The sequence below is a fragment of the Bactrocera dorsalis genome, chromosome 6, assembly GCF_023373825.1.
Source record: "Bactrocera dorsalis isolate Fly_Bdor chromosome 6, ASM2337382v1, whole genome shotgun sequence".
Classification (NCBI taxonomy): domain Eukaryota; kingdom Metazoa; phylum Arthropoda; class Insecta; order Diptera; family Tephritidae; genus Bactrocera; species Bactrocera dorsalis.
Window position 1 is genome coordinate 16,253,147 of NC_064308.1, and position 25,898 is coordinate 16,279,044.

At 35.2% G+C, this 25,898-nt stretch overlaps 2 protein-coding genes across 22 annotated transcripts in view; one reads left to right on the top strand and one right to left on the bottom strand.

Moving 5' to 3' along the window:
• Positions 1–25,898, top strand: part of LOC125779360 (zinc finger BED domain-containing protein 5-like) — a 451,651-nt gene that overhangs the window by 289,960 nt on the left and 135,793 nt on the right. The window lies entirely within an intron of this gene.
• Positions 1–25,898, bottom strand: part of LOC105221871 (calcium-dependent secretion activator) — a 249,448-nt gene that overhangs the window by 179,079 nt on the left and 44,471 nt on the right. For 19 of the 20 annotated variants that reach the window (XR_007423219.1, XR_007423220.1, XM_049460126.1 and 16 more), the window contains 4 exons: positions 6,545–6,662; positions 5,024–5,191; positions 4,789–4,964; positions 942–1,173 (listed from right to left, as the gene is read on the bottom strand). Coding sequence is in view for 18 of the 20 variants with exons in the window: in XM_049460117.1 (XP_049316074.1) it covers positions 942–1,173; positions 4,789–4,964; positions 5,024–5,191; positions 6,545–6,662 (694 nt within the window). In the remaining 2 variants the exon portion in view is untranslated. The remainder of the gene's footprint in view (positions 1–941; positions 1,174–4,788; positions 4,965–5,023; positions 5,192–6,544; positions 6,663–25,898) is intronic. The other variant, XM_049460127.1, reaches the window with a different exon arrangement.

Below are 25,898 nucleotides of genomic sequence, written 5' to 3' on the forward strand. Positions count from 1 at the left end.
ATAACCATATTTCGGGCCCCGGCGAAGTCGATCAGCCTCAGCCCATTTGGGGATGTTTCCTTGTGGAGGCTGAATTTACCGACCGTAGTGCCAAAGACACCTTCTTTGCCCACCCTGGCGTTGAAGTCGCCAAGTACGTTTTTGACATCGTGGCGGGGCAACTCACATAAGTGCGCTTCAAGCACTCATAAAAGGCATCTTTGGTCACATCGTCGTTCTCTTCCGTCGGGGCGTGGGCGCAAATCAGCGATATGTTGAAGAACCTCTCTTTGATACGTATTGTGGCTAGACGTTCATTCACCGGAGTGAATGATAGTACTCGGCGACGGAGTCTCTCTCCTACCACGAATCCAACACCAAACTTGCGCTCCTTTATATGTCCACTGTAGTAAATGTCACAAGGACCTACTCGTCTCTGTCCTTGTCCCGTCCATCGCATTTCTTGGACGGCGGTGATGTCAGCCTTTATTTGCACGTGGACATCAACCAGCTGGGCAGCGGCACCTTCCCAATTAAGGGACCGGACAGTCCAGGTGCATGCCCTCAAATCATAGTCCTTAATTCGTTTGCCATGGTCGTCATCAAAAGGGGGGTCACTCATCCGAGGCTTGTTGTTCCTTTTCATTGGTAAGATTTTTTACGTGGCGGGTCCCAAACCCTGCGTACAACCCTGCGGAGGGGATGTTTCGCATTCTCACTTTAGCTCGCCTTCAAACGGATGTTCTTAGGCTATCCAGAGGATACTTGGTCAAAGACCGGAAGTCGTGAGCTGCTTGAGTCATATGTAAAAGAATCGTTTCTGGCCACTCCCAAGTGAATGGCGATCAGAGAACTTTCCTCACTTGCGTCAACTTTTCATGGCTCCATCCTCAAATGGTGCCTTATCTTTGACAATTTTACACTGTTTGGTATTTAGTAAAACAAGTTGCACTTTTACTTACCATTAACGCGTTGAATAGAATTTGGTGTTCAAATTTCTTAACACTCAAAATCTGTTGAAACATATCGTACAACTGTTCCTTAGACAAAATCAATTCACTGTTGAGGGATTGCTGCATTCTAGAAGGTCGTTTGGTATCTTCTTCACCAGTACCTTTAAGTATTATATCGAATTTGGCCATCCACGAGGTAAGAACCGTCTCCTTGCTTAGGCCATCGATTTCAGGTAAAGACCTTCAAAAGGTTGAAAATATTTAAGTTTTTATTAAATTTATATTTTATCCATGCAACTATACCATCACTAAACATACCATCTGCAAATAATTAAAGACAATTAAAAATTCTCTAAATTCATTCAAAAATAACTGTTAAACTGTTGTTAAAAAATGTAGCGAAAGATCGAATCGAGATAATTTCTGCATCTGATCGATTAATAAACGCTACCATAGAATTTATATTCACAATTACAAAAGTTAGATTAGTTAATACCTTCAGTAATTAGAATTTCCAGCAATTAGAATCAGAGTTTGCGATATATTTAACGTTCTGATATTACAATCGAAAAATTGAATTCCTGAGCGTAGAGTTAATAATTTAATGAAAAGGTGCAATCAGTTGTTTTTATTCAAAAAAGTGTCATTTATCGCCTTTTTTATTTTTTTAGGCAATATTTATTAAAATAAAAAAAAAATATTAATTAAATAAAAATAAAAAATTATAAAAATGTTTACTTTATTTTTTTAGTAGTTTATGGCCAGAAGTCTGGAGTTATTGGGGAAAATTTATAAAAAAAAGGCGATAAATTACACTTTTTTGAATAAAAAAAAAATAGAAATTGTAATTCCTAATTTTTCTAAATATGTTTCATCAAATTCGGACAAGTGGTTCGCGAAAAAACATCAAGATAAGGAGATATAGACATTTTTATTTTTAATAGGACCAAGTAAGGAAGGGCTAAGTTCGGGTGCAACCGAACATTTTATACGTATGCTCCTGCAACTTGCAATAATCAAGGCCAGGGAAATACTTTATGGTCTAAAACGTCAACATGAGGATCGAAATCCTGACAAATATATACTATATATGTATACAAGTATATATGGGGTTTGAGCAACACGGAAAACTTTTTATGCAAGAAGTTTCGAACAATAGACTCCGAACCAGAAAATGCCAATGATAGATGACGATTTGACGAGAGAACGCGTAGCCGTACGCATGTGACGAATCGAATTGTCATCGAAGTGTCTTTTTCAATTTCAACTGTTAATCCTTTTACTTTTATAATAACCATTTTTATTAATAAATAAAATTTGTATGTTTAATGTTCTAAAAATAATATGAAATCGCAGTACCCGAGTTTATATTGAATAAAAGAAGTTAGCATTTAAGTGCGTGAATACAAATCCTACATATATATGGGCCATTCCATCAATTGACGACATGGTTTTGTACCCGTGGTTCTCCGATTTTGACGAAACTTTAGAATATCATAATATAGACTAAAATAAGAATATCTGTAAACTTTTTAGTGGCCAAACTTGCTTCATTGTTTTTGGCGCGCACTTCAAATTGAGATCAAACAAAAAAATGACTTTTTCTTTTATTTTTTAACGACCTCAAAATTGAGTGAAAAAAATTTTGAAGTTATCCATTCTTATGTAAAAAAATCTCAGCTTTCTGATAAAAATATTTTCAAAATCCAAAAAAAAATTTCTAAATCCAAAAAAACCATGTTTTTTCCAAAAATCCCGCTTTTTGTGCTCTTCCCCCACTTTTTTTTCAAAATTGACATTATTTTTCGATTCCTCGTTAAATTTTACATAAGAATCAGTATTCAAAAATATGGGACTCTGATCCCATGAACAGCAAAAAAAATTCAAAGTTGACGCTAAAAATCCAAAAAAAAACATTATTTTCGAAAAAATACGGTTTTTTGTGCTCTTCCACCAACTTTTTTTCAAAATTGATTTTTCCATTCGATTCCTCGTTAAATTTTACATAAGAATCAGTGTTCAAAAATATGGGCCTCTGATCCCATCAACAGCAAAAAAATGCAAAGTTGTCGCTATATGACACATATTTTTATGAATGAAGACTGTGATTTCTTCTTAATTCAAGTCTAAGAATACAATTTACACATTTACCTCTTTCACACAACCTTCTAAGCGAACACACTGCGCCGTATAGCGACAACTTTAAATTTTTTTTGCTGTTGATGGGATCAGAGTCCCATATTTTTGAATACTGATTCTTATGTAAAATTTAACGAGGAATCGAAAAATAATGTCAATTTTGAAAAAAAAAGTGGGGGAAGAGCGCAAAAGGCGGGATTTTTAGAAAAAACATGGTTTTTTTGGATTTTGAAATTTTTTTTGGATTTTGAAAATATTTTTATCAGAAAGCTGAGATTTTTTTACATAAAAATGGATAACTTCAAAATTTTTTTCACTAAATTTTGAGGTCGTTAAAAAATAAAAGAAAAAGTCATTTTTTTGTTTGATCTCAATTTGAAGTGCGCGCCAAAAAACAATGAAGCAAGTTTGGCCACTAAAAAGTTTACAGATATTCTTATTTTAGTCTATATTATGATATTCTAAAGTTTCGTCAAAATCGGTGAACCACGGGTACAAAACCATGTCGCCAATTGATGGAATGGCCCATATATACTTTATATAACTCCTATACTGACAGACACATAAGGCTTGTTAGAAAAACGAAAATCATTATATGTGGTATATGGCAGTTGCAGCAGTATCGATAAGAGTTTATCTTTTTTCCCAATACCACATACTATTAATATGTCACTTACTAAAAAACTATTCATATAGAGTAAAGTCAGCCGGATGTTCAAAAATCTTGGTATTAGTTACATGGGAGTAAATCAAGTTTTTGCTCAAATTTATCTATTTTAGGCACAAAGATAGACTGTTCTGAGTAAAATACGCTAGCTCATTTTCATTTCGATTATCTTTATATTAGGTATATGGTCCGATTCATACGATTATTTGACATACAGACATACCATTATCAGGAAAGTACTATGCCTGAATTTCAATTATATATCTCAGACATTGATCGATATTTACGATCAAAAGTCAACTATAGGTACTGGGGATGACATATTCTGTACCTAGGGGCTAGAACAGTTTTTGTTGGATTTGGACCCGAATTTCAACTTTTCTCGTCATCCTGGTCATTTATATATAAGTAACCCTATATCTATCTCGATTATTTAGCAACTGGTTGCAAGAGTATAAAAATACGTTTAATGGAATTGGAGGGCATCTCTATGTTTTGTTTTGTTGCATCTGTTAATTTAGCATGTCATTGTACTAGATTTTTTTTGTTTTTATTAAAAGAATCGAATAAAATAGAATTTTATTGTAGATTTTTAAGTAAATTCAGCCAATATTTCTGCTTATGCAATACATAAACAAATAAACTGGAAGAATTAAACCTTTTCAAAAGAAAACACTATAAACAAAGTGGTTCTAATTTGTGAGCTCATATAAAGTCGCAAACTTGTGATATTTTCAGTAGCATTCATACAATTTGTCGCAAATTACAATCAGTTTTGGTTTCTTCGCTGTAAAATGGAAAATGTACGTACATTTAAATATAATAATGTATTATTTGATTATTTTAAAATTAATTGGACAAATATTTTTAGAGAAAACGACCACGGATATATAAAGTCTGACTTATGCAATATTGCCATGTAGGGCTCGTTTAAACCAAGTTGCCATTTTCCCACTATTACATATATGTCATGTTAAATGAGTACCCTTGATATCTTTATATTTCGTAACGATGAGTATTAAAAATACTTTTGTTTTTAATTATATTTACCTCACGCGTTTCTCGATATTATTTCGGAAAACTTCACGAAAATCATGTTGGGAGCACGCTCCCGATTGTACCATTTTTTGTACGCGTTCTGATTTCAAGAAAACATCATGATAACTTTGTACAGCATTTTGAAAGGCTTCATCAGCCATTATTTGTGTTTCGCCCTTTAGAAAAGCCTAAAATAAGATTATTCTCGCAAATTATGTCATTTGGTACTGTAAGAACATTAAAGTACTTGAAATCGCTGAGTAATTGTTTCCAATTGTTGCTTGACTATTTTAGGCTGCCTCTTGGTCATGTCAGTCGGCTGCTTCGCATTGAATGGATACGATATACAACGTGAAACAAAAACATATAATTGTATACGTCGCTTGCGATCCTCTTCTTCACGTTCATGTCTTTCCTATAATTCATAAAAGAAATAGCTCATTACAGAATATTTACAATATCCAAAATGAAGATAAAAACAACGAAAATATAAAAACCGACTGCACCGAATCTATAGTACTTTCACCTATAAAAGGGGAATTCCTTATAGCATAAAAGGATATAAAACAAGAAAAAACGTTAACTTCGGCTGCACCGAAGCTAATATACCGTTGACAGGTGCATATCTTTTAGTAACTATGTGTTCAGTTTACATGAAAGCTATATGCTATAGCAATCCGATTTGAAAAATTTTTCCGGATATTACTTTTTTGCCCTAGAAAATAATCTATGCCAACTTTTGTTAAGATACATTGTCAAATGCAAAAGTTTTCCATACAAGAACTTTTTCCCAATCGTTCCGTTTGTATGGCAGCTATATGCTATAGTTAACCGATCTGAACAATTTCTTCGGAGATTACATTGTTGCCCTAGAAAATAATCTGTGCCAACTTTTGTGAAGATACATTGTCAAATGCAAAAGTTTTCCATACAAGAACTTCATTCCGATCGTTCAGTTTGTATGGCAGCTATATGTTATAGTGGTCCGATATCGGCAGTTCCGACAAATGAACAGCTTCTTGAAGAGAAAATGACGTTTGCAAAATTTTAAAACGATATATTAAAAACTGAGGGACTAGTTCGTATATATACAGACAGACGGACATGGCTAAATCGACTCAGCTCAACACACTGATCATTTATATATATACTTTATAGGGTCTCCGACGCTTCCTTCTGGGTGTTACAAACTTCGTGACAAACTTAATATACCCTGTTCAGTGTATAAATATCTTAATCTTGTTTTTATCGGTTGTTGTTGTAATAGCGGTGCTAATTCTGGATAAGTAGGACTTTAAATAAAATATATTAAGCAACTATCACTTCAGATGCTCGTGGCAACTCGAACTCTATCCCGCAACTATATGTTATATTGGTTCAATAGCGTCGGTTCCAAAAAATTAACAGCTTCTTGGGGACGTGTGCAAAATTTAAGAACGATATCTTACAACTGAGGAAATAGTTCGTGTACATACACCCAAGGTTAAATCGTCCCAGCTCGTCACGCTGATACTTTATAGGGTCTTCGAATTTTGTTCAAAAAATTCGAAATTAAGTTTTTTATTGATTAAGATTCACTACATCACATTACATACATATATGTATGTATAATATTTTAATATTAAATTTATTGTTCTTCCTACGGTCCAATGTAAATTGCAACCTGCACTGCTACTCAAAACATCTCAGTTAATATAATTAATATAACGCTCATTTAAAAACAAAAATTGTTAAAATTTTAAATAAAGTATGAAATTTGCCAACTTACATGCACGGCTCCATCATTTTTATCGCTCACAACAGACGGTGACGGCGATATTGGTCGAGGTAGAGAATTTGCACGTGATGACCCAACACTTTGGTTGAGCGTCTCTTGTGATATACCACTGCAAGTTGGTTCAATTATAAATTCGATTAATATTACAGTTAGCATGAGCAGAGGGAGTTTGAAAATTTTGCATGTTCAAATTGTAACCAAACTACTTCCATGAACTCCAAAAGTTCTATGCATTAAAACACATGATGTACATACTACTGTGGGCAAAAAATTTTAAGACTTTTTAATTTAAATTTCAGGCGAAAACCCATTCGTCGAAATATTTTTCTCTATGTTAGTATGACTGTCAGTGACATCTGTGCCGAATGTCACATCAAAATTATCATTGGTGTTTAGTATACGCTTGTTTATCTTATGTACATAAAGTGCATTCGGCGTTTTTTGCGATGTGTGAAATTATTCAGAACCAAGTTCAAAGAATTCTGCGAGCAAGTGTTTTTGATTGATACAAACTATTCAGTGAGGCTCAAGAACGCCTTGACAACGAACCACGTCCGTAAAATAAAAGAATTGGTGCTTGAGAATCGACGATTAACAATCACAGATTTTGCTGGCATCGTTTGAATATCGGAAGGATCAGTGAAAGATCATTTAGGCCTAAAAAAAATTAAAGCACTTTGGTTACAAAATCACCATTTTTGATGTAAAATATCTATAGGTGCGGGTAAACATGATTGTCGCCGTGGCGATACAGGCCGATCGCCCACGTCTATATGTAGCATATATGTATATATACAATAGGGTGTGCCATTCTGAGGCAACCTTTTTTTCAACTGAAAAACAGGCTCAAAACTTTCGAAAATGTGTAAAAAAAAGTCACTCAAAATATGAGCTCTTAATACTAATATTAAGAGGTGCCTATTTCAAATTTTCTGTTTTCCATATAAATTACATGGAAAAAAAATCATTTTTTTTTGTGTTGGTTATTGTGCGGAGGTTTTATATGTGCCCCGATGGCTGCCAGTAGGGATGGTAAACTCGATCCCGATTCTACTCGAGAATCGAGTTTTCTCGTAAAATAATCGATTTTTCGAATGTCAAGAACCGATTCTTAATCCACTTCGACTACTGAAAATCGATTTTTAAAAATCGATTATTTTACGAGAAAACTCGATTTTCGAGTAGAATCGGAATCGAGTTTACCATCCCTACTGGCAGCTATCGGGGCACATATAAAACCTCCGGACAATAACCACCACAAAAAAAAATGATTTTTTTTCCATGTAATTTATATGGAAAACAGAAAATTTGAAATAGGCACCTCTTAATATTAATATTAAGAGCTCATCTTTTGAGTGACTTTTTTTACACATTTTCGAAAGTTTTGAGCCTGTTTTTTCAGTTGACAAAAAAAAGTTGCCTCAGAATGACACACCCTAATGTACATACATACATAGGTATGTATACACTTCCGAACAAATAATGCACAAGCATACAAACATACATATGCGTACACATGTGAATATGTCACCAACAAAAAATTGAAGCATTGTTCTACAAAAACAACAATTGTCTAAATAGCAGAAGCATCACAAGTCAATATGGCAGCCGAAATGGCGAAGCCCAAATGTAGTAAATTTTAAAACAAAAACGATTTCATTCATAAACGCAGGCGCATATGCCACAAGCGACCTCGCTTCATTCATATAAACAGACGCCGTAACATCTCCCCGAGCATGCCTTTGCCTAGAAGCGTTTTTTCGCGACGATGGCAAAAGCTAAAAATCATAAATTGAACAACTTTCTGATTCTTCTTCACAGAAAGACGTGAGAAAAGTGGCACAACGCAGTTGTCGATTTATAATATTTGTCCATTCTAAAATATTTTTCCGTGACTCGCAAAAATCTGCGTCGATATGTATTCACGCTCATACGTATACATACACACATATTTACTCACATTTGTAGGCAAAGCTGTTACAGCGGCAAGGGAAACGGTGACAATCGGCGGCCATTCGTTTATTTTTTTCGGCACAGCTTGGAGTTTCTATCATCACCCAAGTGCTGAACACAATGAGTGCGACAGACTGCAAATGACATCTGTCAAATATTAGAATACACACGTTCTTAGGGACACAGTTATTGAAACAGCTTCACAACAAAATAACTGTGTCCATAATAACGTGTGTATTTTAATATTTGACATAACAGTCTGTCGCGCTCAATGTGTTCAGCACTTGACTCTTTGACAAAGCGTCAGTTTCGGCTATTGGTAGACCGTGACAACGGAGATGCGAAAGATGCGTGTGACACTTGTTATTATGAATGTACATATGTACATACTTATGTATGTGGCTCGCATTTGCTTTCGTAAACATACAAATGTGCCAAAGAAATAATATACATACATATGTATGTGTCATAGAAATTCTATTGGTACAAATATGGAAATGATAACGAAATAATGCGAATATGCATATTTCATGAAGGTCATCAATTTTCTTTGAAGAAATAGAGATCATTTTGCACATCTTCACTTTGTAATAGTCGAAATAAATATTAATTAAAATTAAAAAATAAAAATAAAGAGAAATAAAATTAAAATAATTTTTCCTAATTTTTCCCGATTTTATTTTTTATAATATGCCAACTCAACCAAAAAGCGCATACATATGTATATTGTAAATACAGTTGGCGCCATTTCCCCGTTGTAACATACATATATCACCTACAACTAGAAAAAATCTAACTACTTGCATATTTTATATGTACATATACCGCATATTTCATTGTTAAATTTGGCGCAATTCCTCCATGAAAACATATACATACATATCAAAAAAATCTTATATGCAAATACTCAGCCAAAAAGAGCATGCATATATTGTAAATACATTTTCATAGCTTTTACTTCATTGGCTGTCTCTTATTTATATATAAGCATTACTTTTCTCATTTATCACTGAAAATGCTCTATTCTGCTATTTTCGACGCTCCTGTTAAATATTGGTGAATCCGCTTATAGAAAATAGTTCCCCTGATTTTGAGGTGAAATCCACTAATAGAAAAGAGTTCCCCTCCAAAAAATGAAATATCGTAAGTTTGGCAACGCGGTGGACCTTCTCTATATTATACGTTCTCTGGAGGGAGCCTCACCACAGACAAATTCGTGTTTCACCACGAAAATAACAGAATTGAGCATTTTCGGTGTTTCAAATGAGAAAAATAATGCTAATTCTAATGTAAACAAATTTACGCCTAAAGATTCGTTTATTTTCTATGCGCAACCGACTCGGCATATAATTTATATATGATCCGTATATATTTGGTAGCAAAGCATATACTTAGTACATAAGTATGTATGTATGTTCAAATTTACCTATGTATTTCATGATGATTTAATCATTAAAAACATATAAGAGTAAGGTTTATATTATTACCCAAATAATTAATATATGTACATAGGTTTATGGTGACTAGTTTTAAATTTACACATTTACATTAAAAGTTTTTAAAAGATCAAGCGGTCGCACATGTGCTCATATGTATAAATTATGTATTCCCGCGTTGGGAATACCAAAAAAATTATTTTTTAATCGGACAGCGTGTCCGCTTTATTGACCAAAAACGACTCAAACTTAAATTTAACAATTTGGTTAATTTATACTTATTCTAAGCCACGGAATTATTAAGTGGCGTGATCTATTTCCTAGAATTAGTATAAGCAATTCTATTGCATTTTCGATTGGCATGTGCCGGATGTGCTGAGGTTGCATCGGCAGAATTTACCAGTTGTCGCTTGCGCTGTAATTTCGGGGTTGTTGACATAGTTGCACTTTATGCTTGGTTCGTGCTAACTCTTCCCCTCTTAAGCCGATTGTCCTCAATCGGGATTAATGCATTTGTGGTGTTGAAATTTGTAGAAATGGTCCCCTTTTTGCTGAAGTTGCTTGCGGTGGCTCAATTGAAATATTTAGCTTTTGCTTACTTTTTATAATGATGTATACAATTGTTATTAAAATTATAGTTATAATTATAACATCAGTGCCTATGCTGATTAAATTTTTTTTTTTATTCATTAGTAATTCGATACTATTTTCGTGATTTATTTGTTTTACATAGAGATTTTCTAATTTAAGAACAAGTTCAGTTACATTCTTTTTCTCTTTAAGTTTTGTGATTCGATCTGGCAAAATAAATGTTTCATATATTTTAATGTTAATGTTCGAATACGTCTTATTAAGCGTACTAATATAATAATTTTCAAATTTGATAAGAAAGTTGCCTTCTGTTTTATTTTTTGCTTTTTGCAATTGTGTTCTACAATGGACATAAAAACGTTCGCGCGTACGGTCAACAGTAAAGTGTGCTCCTCAATCTCTTGTAATATACGTGAAATCCCGGCTGGGGAAACTCGTAAGCAGACTCTCCGGAGGACCTTATCATCGTTGGCACCACGCGGTATATCAATTTAATCGAAATTTCTACAAAAATAGGTAAAAACATAAGTGATTTATAACCTTTGGAAATTTAAAACAATAACAAAAATAATACCAAATTAAAAACACTCAATAAATTTTCGCGCAAAAATTCTCCTCCGACATCTAAAGTGGGTATCAGCTGTTTCTGTCGCACGGCAAAACAGCTGTCTACGCAGAGTTGTAAGTGGCCAGGGACACTACATTATCTGCACGTGAAGTCGGTAAAGCAGTTGATAAGGCAGTTCTTTGACTTAACGTAACCACAATTCAGTAAGATCGTAATGGACATACAAACTCCGCCTCCTGGCGGGGGTTCACAGTGTAACCAAATAGGTATGTTGCTCGAACGTATTAAAAAAATAGAAACGTTGAACAATGAACTGAAAAACGAAAATGCGGCACTTAAACTTCAAAATGAAGACTTAAAGAAATCGCTAACCAAATATGTAAATGAAACTTCTTCTTCTCCATCAAAGTCGAACTTTGCAGCCGAAACAGACGAAGAAGAGCTTGAAAAAGAAACGAATTGGCTATTAAAAAAGAAAAAAAGTAGGGAAAGTAAGAAACGCAAAGCAGATTCTTCACCGGATGTAACACTAAAGTCTCCGATTCCGGATGCAACAGCGGAAGATAAAACAGATACAAAAGTAAGACATCGCCCTCCGCCAATTATAATATCGGAAAATTTTAACCAACCCTTGATGCGTTCCTTGATTAACGCAGATGTAAAAAAATGTTACACACTCAAGCTCACTGGCCCTAGTTCCTGTAAAATAAATCTTTCAGATAGTTCCGACTACAGAATACTTACAAGGAAATTAAACGACTCGAAAATTCCTTGGTACTCGTACGAAGACAAACAATCGCGTGATATACGCGTAATGGTAAAAGACCTTCATCACTCATGTGAGCCTGAAAGTATTATCACAGACCTTCAAAAGCAAGGGTTTAAAGTTACGAAAGTTTTAAACAAACTTCAATATAAAACAAAAAACCCGTTAAATATGTTTATTGTATGTTTCGAACCTACTGAGAACATTAAGAAAATTTATGAAATCAAGCATATTCTAAATTCTGTCGTTAAAGTCGAGCCCATCAAGCCATCGAATCTTGTGCCGCAGTGTAAATCCTGTCAGGCGTTCGGTCACACTAGAAACTATTGTTGTAAACCACCGAGGTGTGTAAAGTGCGCTGGAAATCATTCAACACTAAGCTGCACAAAACCTGCCGAACTACCGCCAAAATGCTGTAACTGTAGTCAAAATCACCCTGCGAATTATAGGGGATGTGAAGTGGCAAAGCAACTTCAAAAAATTAAAAACGCGACTGGAAAAAATAAAGAGCATAAATATGAACCAAAACGCTTAAGCATAACCACTTCCACTGCTCCTCAGAAAGATGACACTACTATAAATCATCAATCTGGGAAGCCCTCATTTGCCAGCATAACTAAAGGTGCTAATAAAGCTCAACAACATCTGTCTGAAAATCAAACAAATACGAATGCCATTGGTGATTTTACTGACAATTTTTCGTTAATTCTCAACAAGCTTAATAAGCTAGAAGAGCAAAATAGACTTACGCACGAACGTCTTACTAAACTTGAGCAAAAATGAAACCGATGAAAATTATGACCTGGAATGCAAATGGCTTGCTCAAGCGTAGTAAAGAATTAGAGACACTACTCCATGTTGAAAAAATTGATATTTGTCTTATATCAGAAACCCATTTTACAAATGAGACTTTTGTTACATTCAAAAACTACAAGACGTATTGCTCGAATCACCCAAATAACAATGCGAGAGGGGGGAGTGCCATAATTATCAGAGATAATATTCCCCACTACGAAGAAAATAATATAAGTATCCCAGAATTCCAAACTACGACCATAACTGTTGAATCTAGTTTCGGAAAAATAAGCATTACCGCAATATATAGCCCACCTAGACACAATATTAAAATGGACTTATACACAGAACTTATATTAAAACACCATGGGAAATTCATCATGGGTGGTGATTTTAACGCAAAACACTCACAATGGGGTTCAAGAGTTACGACACCGAAGGGGAGAGAGCTATTTAAAGCTGCTACGGCCACTGGATGCGACTTCATGTCTACTGGCAAGCCGACTTACTGGCCTTCCGACGCAAAGAAATTACCTGACTTGATCGACTTTTACATCACTCGACAAATATCCAAGACATTCATTACTATCGAAAATGGATTGGACCTTAATTCGGACCACTCGCCAGTATATCTAATCCTAAATAGCCATCTAAAAGAACTCGACATACCGCCTTATCTTTCTAATAGACATACTGATTGGGAGTATTTCAAAGTGATGCTCGACAAAAATATTGAATTTGATGTAAATATAACAACTCAAGATATGTTAGAAGAAGAAGTTCATACATTTACGAAAGCTATACAGGAATCGGCTTGGAAAAGTACTCCCCTTCCTAAACAAAAAAATTTGTATATTAAATATCCATCGGACATTTTAGATCTCATAAAGAAAAAGAGAAAACTACGCAAAAAATGGCAAAACACGCGATTTCCCCAATATAAAACAGAACTGAACAATTTAACCAAGGTTCTCAGTATTAAAATAAAGTTATTCACGAATCAAAGCATTTCTAATTATATTGAGAAATTAACGCCGAACAAACAATCCGATTATTCCCTTTGGAAAGCAGTAAAAAATGCTAGGAAACCAATATTGTCAAATGCACCCCTCAGAAAGCCAAATGGTTCCTGGGCCAAAAGCGACGAAGAAAAAGCGGAAGTTTTTTCAGAAAAACTCACTAAAACGTTTAGTCCTATTCTGCTCCATGGAACATTACCTCAGATGGAAGGCTCGCAATGCGTAGGAGAAATCCAACCAGCAACAACTAAAGAAGTGGAAAATATAATTAAAAGTAGATTTAAATCAAGAAAAGCTCCCGGCTTCGACTTGGTGACAGCTGAGGTACTGAAAAATCTAACGCGGAAAGCATTAGAAAAACTGACATCGATTATAAACGCTTGCTTAAATCTCAGATACGTTCCGTTGTCATGGAAGGTATCTGAAATCATTATGGTACAAAAACCCGGGAAAAGCGCACAGGAAGCATCATCATATCGTCCAATCTCACTGTTGCCTATTTTGTCGAAACTACTTGAAGTTGTAATTATAAAAAGACTTCAGAACATAATTGAAGAAAAGGACCTTATACCAATTCATCAGTTTGGATTTAGATCGCAACATTCTACAATCGATCAAGTTCATCGAATAACAGATATAATTGAGGATGCGATGGAAAAAAAGCAAATTTGCACAGCTGTTTTTCTTGACGTATCCCAGGCGTTTGATAGAGTATGGCACCATGGCTTACTCCATAAATTAAGACTTCTCTTCCCACAGCATCTAACTGAGCTACTTGCCTCTTACCTGAGCGACCGCTACTTCAGAATCAAGCAGGGACAATCATATACTATGTTGCAGCCAATAAAAACAGGTGTACCCCAAGGAAGCGTCCTGGGACCACTCTTATACATTTTGTTTACTAGTGATATGCCTACGCCGCCAAACAGCACAATCGCCACATTTGCAGATGATACCTGCATAATTACTACCGGTAAAAATGTAATAGAATCGTCGAACAGAATGCAGTCTTCAATCAACCTAATTGTAGAATGGACACAAAAATGGTATATTACCCTCAACGAGTTGAAGTCTATACATATAAACTTCACTAACAAAACGGATACGTATGTCCCCTTATATATTGAGAATGAAGTAATTCCGTACTCCACCTCGGCGAAATATCTTGGTTTGACGCTGGATGCAAAGTTAAAGTGGAAGGAGCATATACAAAGAAAAGCTGCAGAACTTAAACTAAAATACAACAAAATAAATTGGTTAATCGGCAAGAAATCACCCCTAACAACCTCAAATAAAATTTTAGTCTACAATCAAACGTTGAAGCCCATTTGGACATACGGAATTCAGCTATGGGGATGCGCTGCGCCGTTATACATCGAAATGATGCAAAGATTCCAAAATAAAGTTCTTCGAAAAATTGTAAATGCCCCGTGGTACGTACGGAACTCAGATCTACATCGTGATCTTCACATAAAAACGGTTCGGGAAGTCATTCGCGAAACGGCATCGAAACATGCCACAAGGCTGCAAAACCACGTAAACGCTGAAGCCCGACAACTAGGTGAGGCCAGAAATAGCAGGCGCAGATTGAAAAGAACAACGTTCCATGATCTTCTAAGCAAATAGCAAATATTATAATATTTAGCTTTTAATACAAAGTTTAGTTTTGAAAAAGCTTCTTAATAGAGCTTTTGTTGTTTTACCTTATAAGTTATGAAAAATATTGCTTGTTAGTACACTTGTCACTAGTTGCAATTTGAATGAAATGTAAATCCATATCTTGTTACGTTTCAATAAATAAAAAAAAAAAAATAAAAAAAAAAAAAAAAAAAAAAAAAAATTGTGTTCTATTTCTACATCAAAATGCTTAAATACTAGAATACCAGGAACTATTTCAGTGACATTTATTTTTCTAAATTACAATTTGCTTCTTCGAATTTCAATATATTTTCTAAACATTTTTTGTGAATTTTTATTAAATTTTTCTCCAAATTGTTTTTTACATATATTTCATGCATATTGTTTTCTGAATCTATTAATACTTCGTAAGTATCTAAGGCTATTGATTTGTTAGCTATATTAGGAAGTGGTTCAAATCTGATTTGTGAAAGGGTATTTGGTGAATATTGGGGTATTAGGAGGATTATGATTATGATGTTGTTTTGAAATATTACTGATGTCTTGATATTTTGGTAACTGTCGAAATCTGTAATTAATTCGAGTTCTAATTTGTTGAGGATGTCCGTAGGAATTATACCTATTTTGCTGGAAAATATAATTTGTCCTATGTCGTCTATGTGGTTTCGTAAAAATGATATATCGTTTTCTATTTGGTATGTGTGCTCTAAAAATTGAACCTTGTCCTCTAATGACTTTATTTTATTTTGTATGGTGTCCTTAAATGTATTAATGTAATGACTTATTGAGATTTGCTGTTGGTTAATATGATTTGTTATATTGTTTATTTCCTCGGATATGAAGTTATTAACGCGTACTATATTCGTCATACTATTTAGCTGTTGCGGATAATTCATTTTCGTATATTTCTGTGAGTGCGTTATGGATTTCCGTCTCGTCATCACTGTCCGTGGCTCCTGCTATATATTTTAATCCTTAAGGGTGTAAGCCGCTTATTTTTGATTGGAGTAATGCAAAGTTCCTATTAACTGTGTCCAAAATTTGTTTATCTCCAAAAGTTGTGGTTTTTAGCATGTTAATTTTATTTGATATTAAGGCTACTGTTTCCTCGTAGGCTGTTAAGTTGATAAAATGAAGGGTTTTGTCATAATGATTAATTATTTTCAGTTCGTTAGCTTTGATGGGTAAATATCCGTTATTATTCGTTAAATCCTGGATGTCGATTTGCTGTGCGTCTACCGTCAATGCTAATACCAGCATGATTGTCATGATTTCCCCCGTATTCATTTTTCCTATTAAAGAAGAAATTTTATGTGCTTAAATTCATATTTACTCATGCATTTCTATTTAATGTTACTTTTATGAACTACTCTACCTGATTGTATTAAAATTTTTCGCAACAATTTCTTTTCTAAATCTAGCCGATAACTTATTTCCTAATCTTCTATTTACTTTGACAAATATGATATCTCCTTCCGCATATGTGCTTGGAGGTGATCTGTTCTTGTTATGGTATGTAAGGTCTGCGTTTTGTTTCGCTAGGAGTCTGTTTATAGTTTCTTGTCTGTCTTTCTTCATTATTTTAGGGTCGCTATAAACACGTCTGAAAAAGAATATTTCTACAGGTTTTCTTCCTGTTGTCGTATGAATAGTGGAGTTATATTCGAAAACTGATTTATCCAACAATTCGTGTAATGAACGGTACGTGCTCTCCTTTTGAAGACATCGCATTATTTCTTGTAATGTAGAATGGAAACGTTCTACCTGCCCGTTTGAACAACTTGTATACGGAGCGGTTCTAAAAATATTAATTCCGAATTCATTCTCTATCATGAAGCAATTGCTTCAGAATTAAAAGATTTCTCGTTATCCATCACTATTGTTTCTGGAACAAAGGAGAAAAGGATATCGCGTAAAGGCTATCTGATGTGTTCCGATGCTCTCGATCGAATGGGTTTTGCTATTGCGTATTTGGAGAATTTGTCCATCGCGGTTAGAACTAATTCCTTACCAACTATAAATATATCAATGTGCTCTATTTGGCCTGCGAACTGTGGAATGGGTGTGGCCTGAATTTGAGGTTTTATTGGACGTCGGTCATATTTGCTTTCCTTGCATGTTGCACAGTTTCTTATAATTTTCTTTATTTTACTTGCCATTGCAGGAAAATAGTACTTTTCCATAATTTGCATTTTATTTTCCCTAGTATTTCTGTGCGCTCTATTGTGCGTTTTTATAATGATCTCTTCCTGTTCTTTTCCATTAGGTATATCTTCCACTTGTATCTGTGTGAACTTAACTCGGTATTCGCTAAAATTTAATGGGTAGACCTCTTATTTTGCCCATAACATATTCTTCTGCTTTTATAGAGTTTATAACTGATGGGTTCAAATATGTTTTTAGAATTGATTTAAGGGTTTCTTCGGAATAATCAGGTTCCGTAATTATGTGTCTATGATATGTAGAAAACACGATTTTAAAACGTAGATGTGCTATCTGTTTTTAAAATTATTTGGTTTTTGAAAGCGTTTATAGGGGCTTCTATGCTATAAATTAAATTATGGGACGAGCTATCATTCGAATTGGTTGCTATTGATAGACTGTTAACCTGTGATTCCTTCGGGGGTATCCTGGATAGTGCATCTGCTACGACGTTTTGTTTCCCAGGTTTATAATGTAAGTCGTATGAATATTCTTCTAAGGCTGCTTTCCACCTTTTCATCTTGCTATTGTTATTCTTATTGCTCAAAGCGTAAGTGAGCGGCTGGTGATCAGTAAAAATTTGTACTTTAACTGAGCCATATAAGTAATTCCTAAATGAATTCAGAGCCCAAATTATGGCTAGCATCTCTTTTTCATTGGCGGCGTAATGTTCCTCCACCTTGCTCAATGTTCTTGAGATAAATGCCAAAGGCTTTGAGACTTGCGATAGTACGGCTCCGATTGCAAAGTTGGAGGCGTCTGTTACCAGTTCGAAATTTTTCTTATAATCAGGATATGCAAGTATCACATCTCTGGAAGTGAGTGAACGTTTTATATTATTGAAAGCTTCTATTGCTTCTTCATTTAAAAGTATTTTTACTTTTGCGGATTTGTTTTTCGATATTCTACCTTCTTCCCCTCTCAGAAGAGAAGTCAGTGGTTTTGCTAATTTCGCATAGTCTTTTATGAATCTTCTGTAGTATCCTGACAAACCAAGAAAACTGCGAAGCTCTTTTAAAGTTATAGGTTCTGGAAAGTTGGCAATTGCTTCAACTTTTGCAGGATTCGTTTTTATGCCATCTGGAGATATGACATACCCTAAGAATTCTACTTCCTTTTGGAAGAAGTGACACTTATCCAACTAAACTTTCATGTTGGCTCCGTCCAAGGTATTGAAAATTGTATTAATGTGAAAAAGGTGCTCTTTTTCCGTTTTGCTAAATATAAATATGTCATCGATGTAGACATAACAGTATTTTCCTATGTGATCGCGCAGGATATCATCAAGAGCGCACTGAAAAATAGAAGGAGCATTTTTCAAACCAAATGGTAAACGTGTAAATTCGTATTTACCATTGAGGAATTTGATGAAATCCGCTTTTCAGATCTAACAGTGAGAAAAATTTGCTTTCGCCGAGCTGCGAAATTACTTCTGTTATTTCAGGAATTGGATATCTGTCTGCTGTTGTGACTGAGTTTAATTTTCGGTAATCGATGACCATTCGGTACTGTTTATTCCCCGCTGAGTCGGCCTTTTTCGGGACGATCCACAAGGGTGAATTGTAGGGAGACCTAGATGGTCTTATAATCTTATCATCTAAAAGTTTCTTTACCTGCTTTTCTACCTCTGATTTGAGAGATGCTGGGTATGGGTAAAATTTCGAGTAAACAGGAGAGTCCGTTACGGTTCTTATTTCTCCAACAACTTTTGGTGTGTATGTTAATTTTTCGTTCGGCTCCGCGAACAGATTTGGGAATGCGTCTACTGTTTGCTTAATGCTAGTCTTCTGCTGTGACGATAAGTGCTTGTCCTTTATATGTATTGCATTTAATGCCTTTGATGGAAGCTGCTTTAGTTTCACTTTTATTCGATTTTTTATGTTAAATAATTTTCATTTGTGTAGATAATTGCTTGAAGCTCTCTTAATGTATCGTTTCCCAAAATTCCATCGAATGTCTTTAAGGATGGCTTTAAGAAAAACTTGATTTCGTTATCTAGACCAAATTTTAGCATTGTGTGTTCATTAATTTTATCACCTGTTACTGTTTTTGCAAAAAATGGGCTTTTATTTTTAATACGTTTTTTAACCAAGTGTGGTTGAATGTAGTTTTTACTAGATCCTGTATCTACCAAAAACTTAAGAATTTTCCCGTTATCAGCTCTTGCTTCAAAATATGGAAGCGAAGGCTCATCAAGCTAAAAAATGAACTTCAGATGGTTCGTCTTCCGAATAATCATTCTCCACATCTTTCGACATTGTGGCAATGTGGAAAGTTCTTTGGGTTTTCCTTTGTTGCTGATTATTAACTGATAGTGGTCTTTTCCCTTGAAATTGATTTTGAGGAGTTCTGTTCATATAGTTAATTCGACGTGATTGCATACTCTCGTCAACTTCCATGGGTTCTGGTTGAGGTTTAGGTGGCCTGGGTGGAGTACTTGTTTGCTGAATTTGGTTAGGAAATTGTTGTCTAGATTGCCAATTTGCTTGATTTGATTGTGGCAAGTACGCCAATTTAGGGTAAAAGGATTGAGGATAGAGTTGAGGAGTTTGGTATGCCGTTTTCACATTGTGAGCATGATTCATGCGAAAATTCTGATTGTCTCGTTTCAGGTAAGTCGACCGGTTCTCTTATTCCCAGTAATCGTGGGAGGTCGCCATTTAATCCTCTTATGAAGGTGTCCAAAGCTTTATCCCTGTATGATTGTGTTATCATTCGTAGAGATTCGTTGCTCATTTCGGTACATCCTAGTTTATTTAAAATTAATGAGAGGTGTTTGTATACTTGCTGATAGAATTCACCAACCGTTTTATTACCTTGTACTAGAGTTGTCATTTGATACTCTAAGGTGGATAAATCACGCTTGTCGGCATAATGCATTGCCAGACATTTTGTTATTGCTGACCAATCAAGTGGCGTGTTATAAGATTCTAATGCCATATCTGCATTGCCTACAATCTTATTTCTAACTACACTAAGGATTCCGTAGTATTTCGGTGGTCCTTTTAATGGTTCGAATATATTTAATAAACGGTCTACACTTTTTTTCTACGATATGAATTCTCCTGGGCGGCCAGAAAATTCTTTTAGACACTTCACTACATCAGGGATCCTATCTAAACCGTCTAAATTTCCTCTATGTCTGTCCTCTATAGTTTGATCAGTTGTAGTTGCCTAGTTGGCATCAGGATTTAGGGTGGCCTGCACTACCTTTGGTCCTTGCTGCTGTAGTAGGCCATTTAAAGTTGACCCATCTGGCAACGCTGTAACTTTTAACAGCGCTGACAAATCGGCTAATGTCATACCGCGTTAGAAGCGTCATTCGAAGACAATTTATACCATGGAACAGTACACTCCAAAAGAACGCGCTGAAATTGTTCAGCTTTATATTCAAAATAACTTTTCAATTGTGTTAACTCAACGTGCGTTTCGCAAAAAAAATAAAGTGAAAAGTGCTCCAGTTAAGAACACAATTAAGTCTTTATACGCAAAATTTGTGAACACCGGTAATCTCAGTAATGCCAGTCATGCATCCAGACAACGCACAAGACGTTCTGATGAAAATATCGAAGCTGTACGAGCCAGTATTGAGGAGACTCCATCGACATCGAGTTATCGCCGCTCTCAGGAATTAGACATCTCTCGCACCACTCTCCGACGCATAATTCATAAAGATTTGAAGATGTTTCCATATAAAATTCAAATGGCACAAAAACTAAACCCAGCTGATTATCCGCGACGCCTTAATTTTGGCAAATGGGCCATCGAAATGGCTGAAAACGAACTTGACTTTTGGCGAAAACTCATCATGTCAGACGAGGCACATTTCTCGTTGAATGGAGGCGTAAACAAGCAAAATTGCCGATTTTATGCCACCGAAAATCCTCAATTAATTGAAGAACAGCCTCTTTACGACCAAAAAGTAACAGTTTGGTGCGGTGTTTGCGCGAATATGATCATCGGACCGTATTTTTTCGAAGACGATGATGGAGCCACGACAACAGTCAATGGTGAGCGTTATCGAGCCATGATAACGGATTTTGTGATACCCATTATTCGCGAAAATGACATGGATAACTTCTGGTTTCAACAGGACGGGGCTACATGCCATACAGCTCGACCAACAATCAATTTATTGCGACCATTTTTCCCCGGGCGATTGATATCGAAAAATGGTGATGTTGACTGGCCACCGAGATCACCAGATTTGACGCCACCAGACTTTTATTTGTGGGGTTATTTGAAATCCAAGGTATACGCTAATAAGCCAAAGACCTTAGCTCAACTGAAAGCCAACATTCGACGTGAAACAGCCGCCATATCATCCGAAACATTGGCCAAAGTCATGGAAAATGTCGAAAAAAGAGTGCATTTAGCTGTCAAAGCTAAAGGTGCCCATTTACGCGATCTAATTTTTAAATATTAGCTGAAACAAATCCCCTTGGACCAAAATAAATTATTTTTGAAATGAACAAAAAACATTGTTTTCTTTTGTTCTTTTTTTTTTAGAAACAAATGGGTCAACTTTAAATGGCCTACCCTGTATATTTGCCGCTATATTCGCTATTAATGATGTCAAGTCGTCTATACTTAATTGAGTGTTATTTGTCGCTTGAGGAGTGGATTGGTTAGAAGGAAGAATGGGAGGTCTGACCAAGTTGTTGGGATTAGCCATTTTACAATTTAATATAATTACAATATAATTTAAATTAATTTAAATAATTCTTATAATTTAAAAATTTTTTTTTTTACTCTAATCCTGATGTTTCTGGATGCTGCTGCTGCTGGTTTACTTCGTTGTTAACGTTGGCAAATCGCACAGCCCCACTATCAAACACTACACTCGTTATTTTACGTTTGTGTTTTTGTTGCTTTGCTTTTGTTTTCAATTTCTCGGTAAACTTTAAATTTTAGTAGCCGTCGTTGATTATGTGAGCAATAGTTGTTGTTGCTTGTGCTGCTCGGCTAAAAATTTTTAGCCATTCAGTCGCTTGATTTTAACTATCATGTGTGATCGCGCGCGTAATTAATCTTTAACACTAGGATTTTATAATGAAGCTTGTGTTTGTTTTCTGTTTTACATAAAATCACAAATTTAGAATATTGTTCTGTTACAGTTTTGTTAATTATAATAATTACTTTCGTACATATCTACGCTTTTAGTTACAATTACAGTTTGGTAGTCGCCAATAAACGCTATTTAAATTGCTTTGTTATTGTTGCTTGTTGTATTTTATCACTGCTAAAGCTTTTATGTTTTTCACAACAATTATTTCGCTGGCCTAAACTTTTTCACTTCACTTGTTGCTATGTCTTTCGATAAGGCTGGCACGTCGATGCATCCTTTTTACTTTTGTTACTCAGGGACCGCTATCGAAAATACTTTTTCAACCGGGCGCCAGTTTTCCTACCGGACCGACTGAATTTGCTCGGACGCCAATTATGTATTTCCGCGTTGGGAATACCAAAAAAATTATTTTTTAATCGGACAGCGTGTCCGCTTTATTGACCAAAAACGACTCAAACTTAAATTTAACAATTTGGTTAATTTATACTTATTCTAAGCCACGGAATTATTAAGTGGTGTGATCTATTTCCTAGAATTAGTATAAGCAATTCGATTGCATTTTCGATTGGCATGTGCCGGATGTGCTGAGGTTGCATCGGCAGAATTTACCAGTTGTCGCTTGCGCTGTAATTTCGGGGTTGTTGACATAGTTGCACTTTATGCTTGGTTCGTGCTAACTTATATAATGTATATATGTATATGTGCATGTAAACAAATATGATAGACCATACGCATAATATTTGTAAATATGTCTACATGCAACATATGTATGTAAATATATACATACACTGAATGCTTCATGCGAAATCTCCGTTGACATGAACAACCACGCTTGTCAAAAAGTCAATGTGTCGAAGGATCGACGAGACGACAACATTGTGTTGTTGCTAGAAAATCCGAGCTGTGCGGGAAAAATATGCGAACGATCGCCGATTGTCACCGCTTTCCTTGCCACTGTAACAGCTTCGGCAACAAACTTGCGTAGCGAGCTACGGAAAAATATTTTAGAATTGACAAATATTATAAATCGAAAACAGTTATATTGCCACTTTTGTCACTCCGTGTTTTTCTGCATTTTGCGAGTTTGCATCAAAAAGTTGTTCAATTTATGACTTTTAGCGTTTCCATCGTCGCGAAAAGACGGTTGTAGGCGAAGACATGCTCTGGGAGATGTAATAGAGTTTGTTTTTATGAATGAAGCGAGTTTGCCTGTTGAAAGTGCGCTTGCGTTCATGAATGAAAAGGTTGTTGTGTGTTTTTCTACAAATTTGGACATCGACTATTTGGCTGCCATGCCTATTGACGTATTACGCTGCTGATGCTACTTGAAACGATTGTTGTTTTTGTAGAACAATATTTGTAATGCGGTGACATATCTACAAGTGAACGCATATAAGTATGTATGTTGTGTATACATTATTTGTGAGGGAATGCCATACGCACATATTTACATGTGTACGCATATAAGTATGTATGATGCTATTTCAAACGATTGTTGTTTTTGTAAAGCAATGTTTGTAGTGTTTGGGGGTTACATTTTTACATGTGTACCCATATGCACACAAGTATGTAGGTTTGTGTATGCGTTATTTGTGCCATTGTCATACGCACACATTTATGTATGTATTTATGTACATACATATGTACAAGTGATAATATGATTTGAATTCGCGAAAGCGTACATAAGTTTTGATTGATAAAATACACGATTTATGTACATTTATTGCTATCGTAATATACATATATAATTTTTTTAATATATTGTTATAGTTTGTTATATACGTATGTACATATGTAATGTGCATACACATAAGTATGAATATATCAAATACAATAAATATTTAAACAGTAGGCCTTATTTTCACATTATCTATGAATATTGCCTTGAAAAAGTAATTTAATTCAAATGTATTCAATTGCATCTGTATTCATAAATATGCACAAACGGAATTCATTTGAATACACACATATTTTTATACTCTCGCAACAAAGTTGCTAAGGAGAGTATTATAGTTTTGTTCACATAACGGTTGTCTGTCTGTCCGTCCGTCCGTCCGTCCGTGCAAGCTGTAACTTGAGTAAAAATTGAGATATCATGATGAAACTTGGTGCACGTATTTCTTGGCTTCATAAGAAGGTTAAGTTCGAAGATGGGCAAAATCGGCCCACTGCCACGCCCACAAAATGGCGGAAACCGGAAACGTATAAAGTGTCATAACTAAGCCATAAATAAAGATATTAAAGTGAAATTTGGCACAAAGGATCGCATTAGGGAGGGGCATATTTGGACCTAATTTTTTTGGAAAAGTGGGCGTGGCCCCGCCCCTTCTAAGCTTTTTGTACATATCTCGGAAACTACTATAGCTATGTCAACCAAACTCTATAGAGTCGTTTCCTTTAGGCATTTCCATATACAGTTCAAAAATGGAAGAAATCGGATAATAACCACGCCCACCTCCCATACAAAGGTTATGGCGTCGCCTACTTATGGACCAAAAACCATATCTCAGGAACTACTCCACAGATTTCAATGAAATTCGGTATATAATATTTTTTTAACACCCTGATGACACGTACGGAATATGGGTGAAATCGGTTCACAACCACGCCTTCTTCCAATATAACGCTATTTTGAATTCCATCTGATGCTTTCTCTCTATAATATTAACATTAGGAACCAATGATGATAGCGGAATAAAACTTTACACAAATACGGTATTTGAGCTGAGATATCCCTGGTGGAAAAATTGTCGTGATCGGACTATAACTTTTAAATGTCCCTGATATCGAACACGAAGAACTCAGTGCCTAACCTAACCTAATTTTTCACCGAAAATATCGGTAAATCTCTCAGAATTTAATTCTAATTTATTTTACAGCAAAATAAAAAAAAAAATATGTAAATGAGGGCTAATGAAATCTCGATTATCACTTTATCATGCGAGAGTATAAAATGTTCGGTGACACCCGAACTTAGCCCTTCCTTACTTGTTTTGCATACAAACGTATAAAAATATAAGCAAAAGAGCGAACATTCGTCTGTAAGAGCAATATATAGTTTTGAGAATAATTTTTATTCCACGCTCAGCTCTGTTCAAGCGAAAATGTTAAAATTTCTCCTGCCGAGCTGGCAGAAGTGAAACTCCCTCATCTCGACCGAGTTAGCAAAAAATATTTTTACGTTCTCCGCGCCGTGAACCTTCTCTATTATAAACGTTCTCTGCATGGCCTGTATCGCCACGGCGACAATCATATATATGTATATGGGTATATGCCATTAATATCGTTCCTCCAAGAAAAATTTTAGTT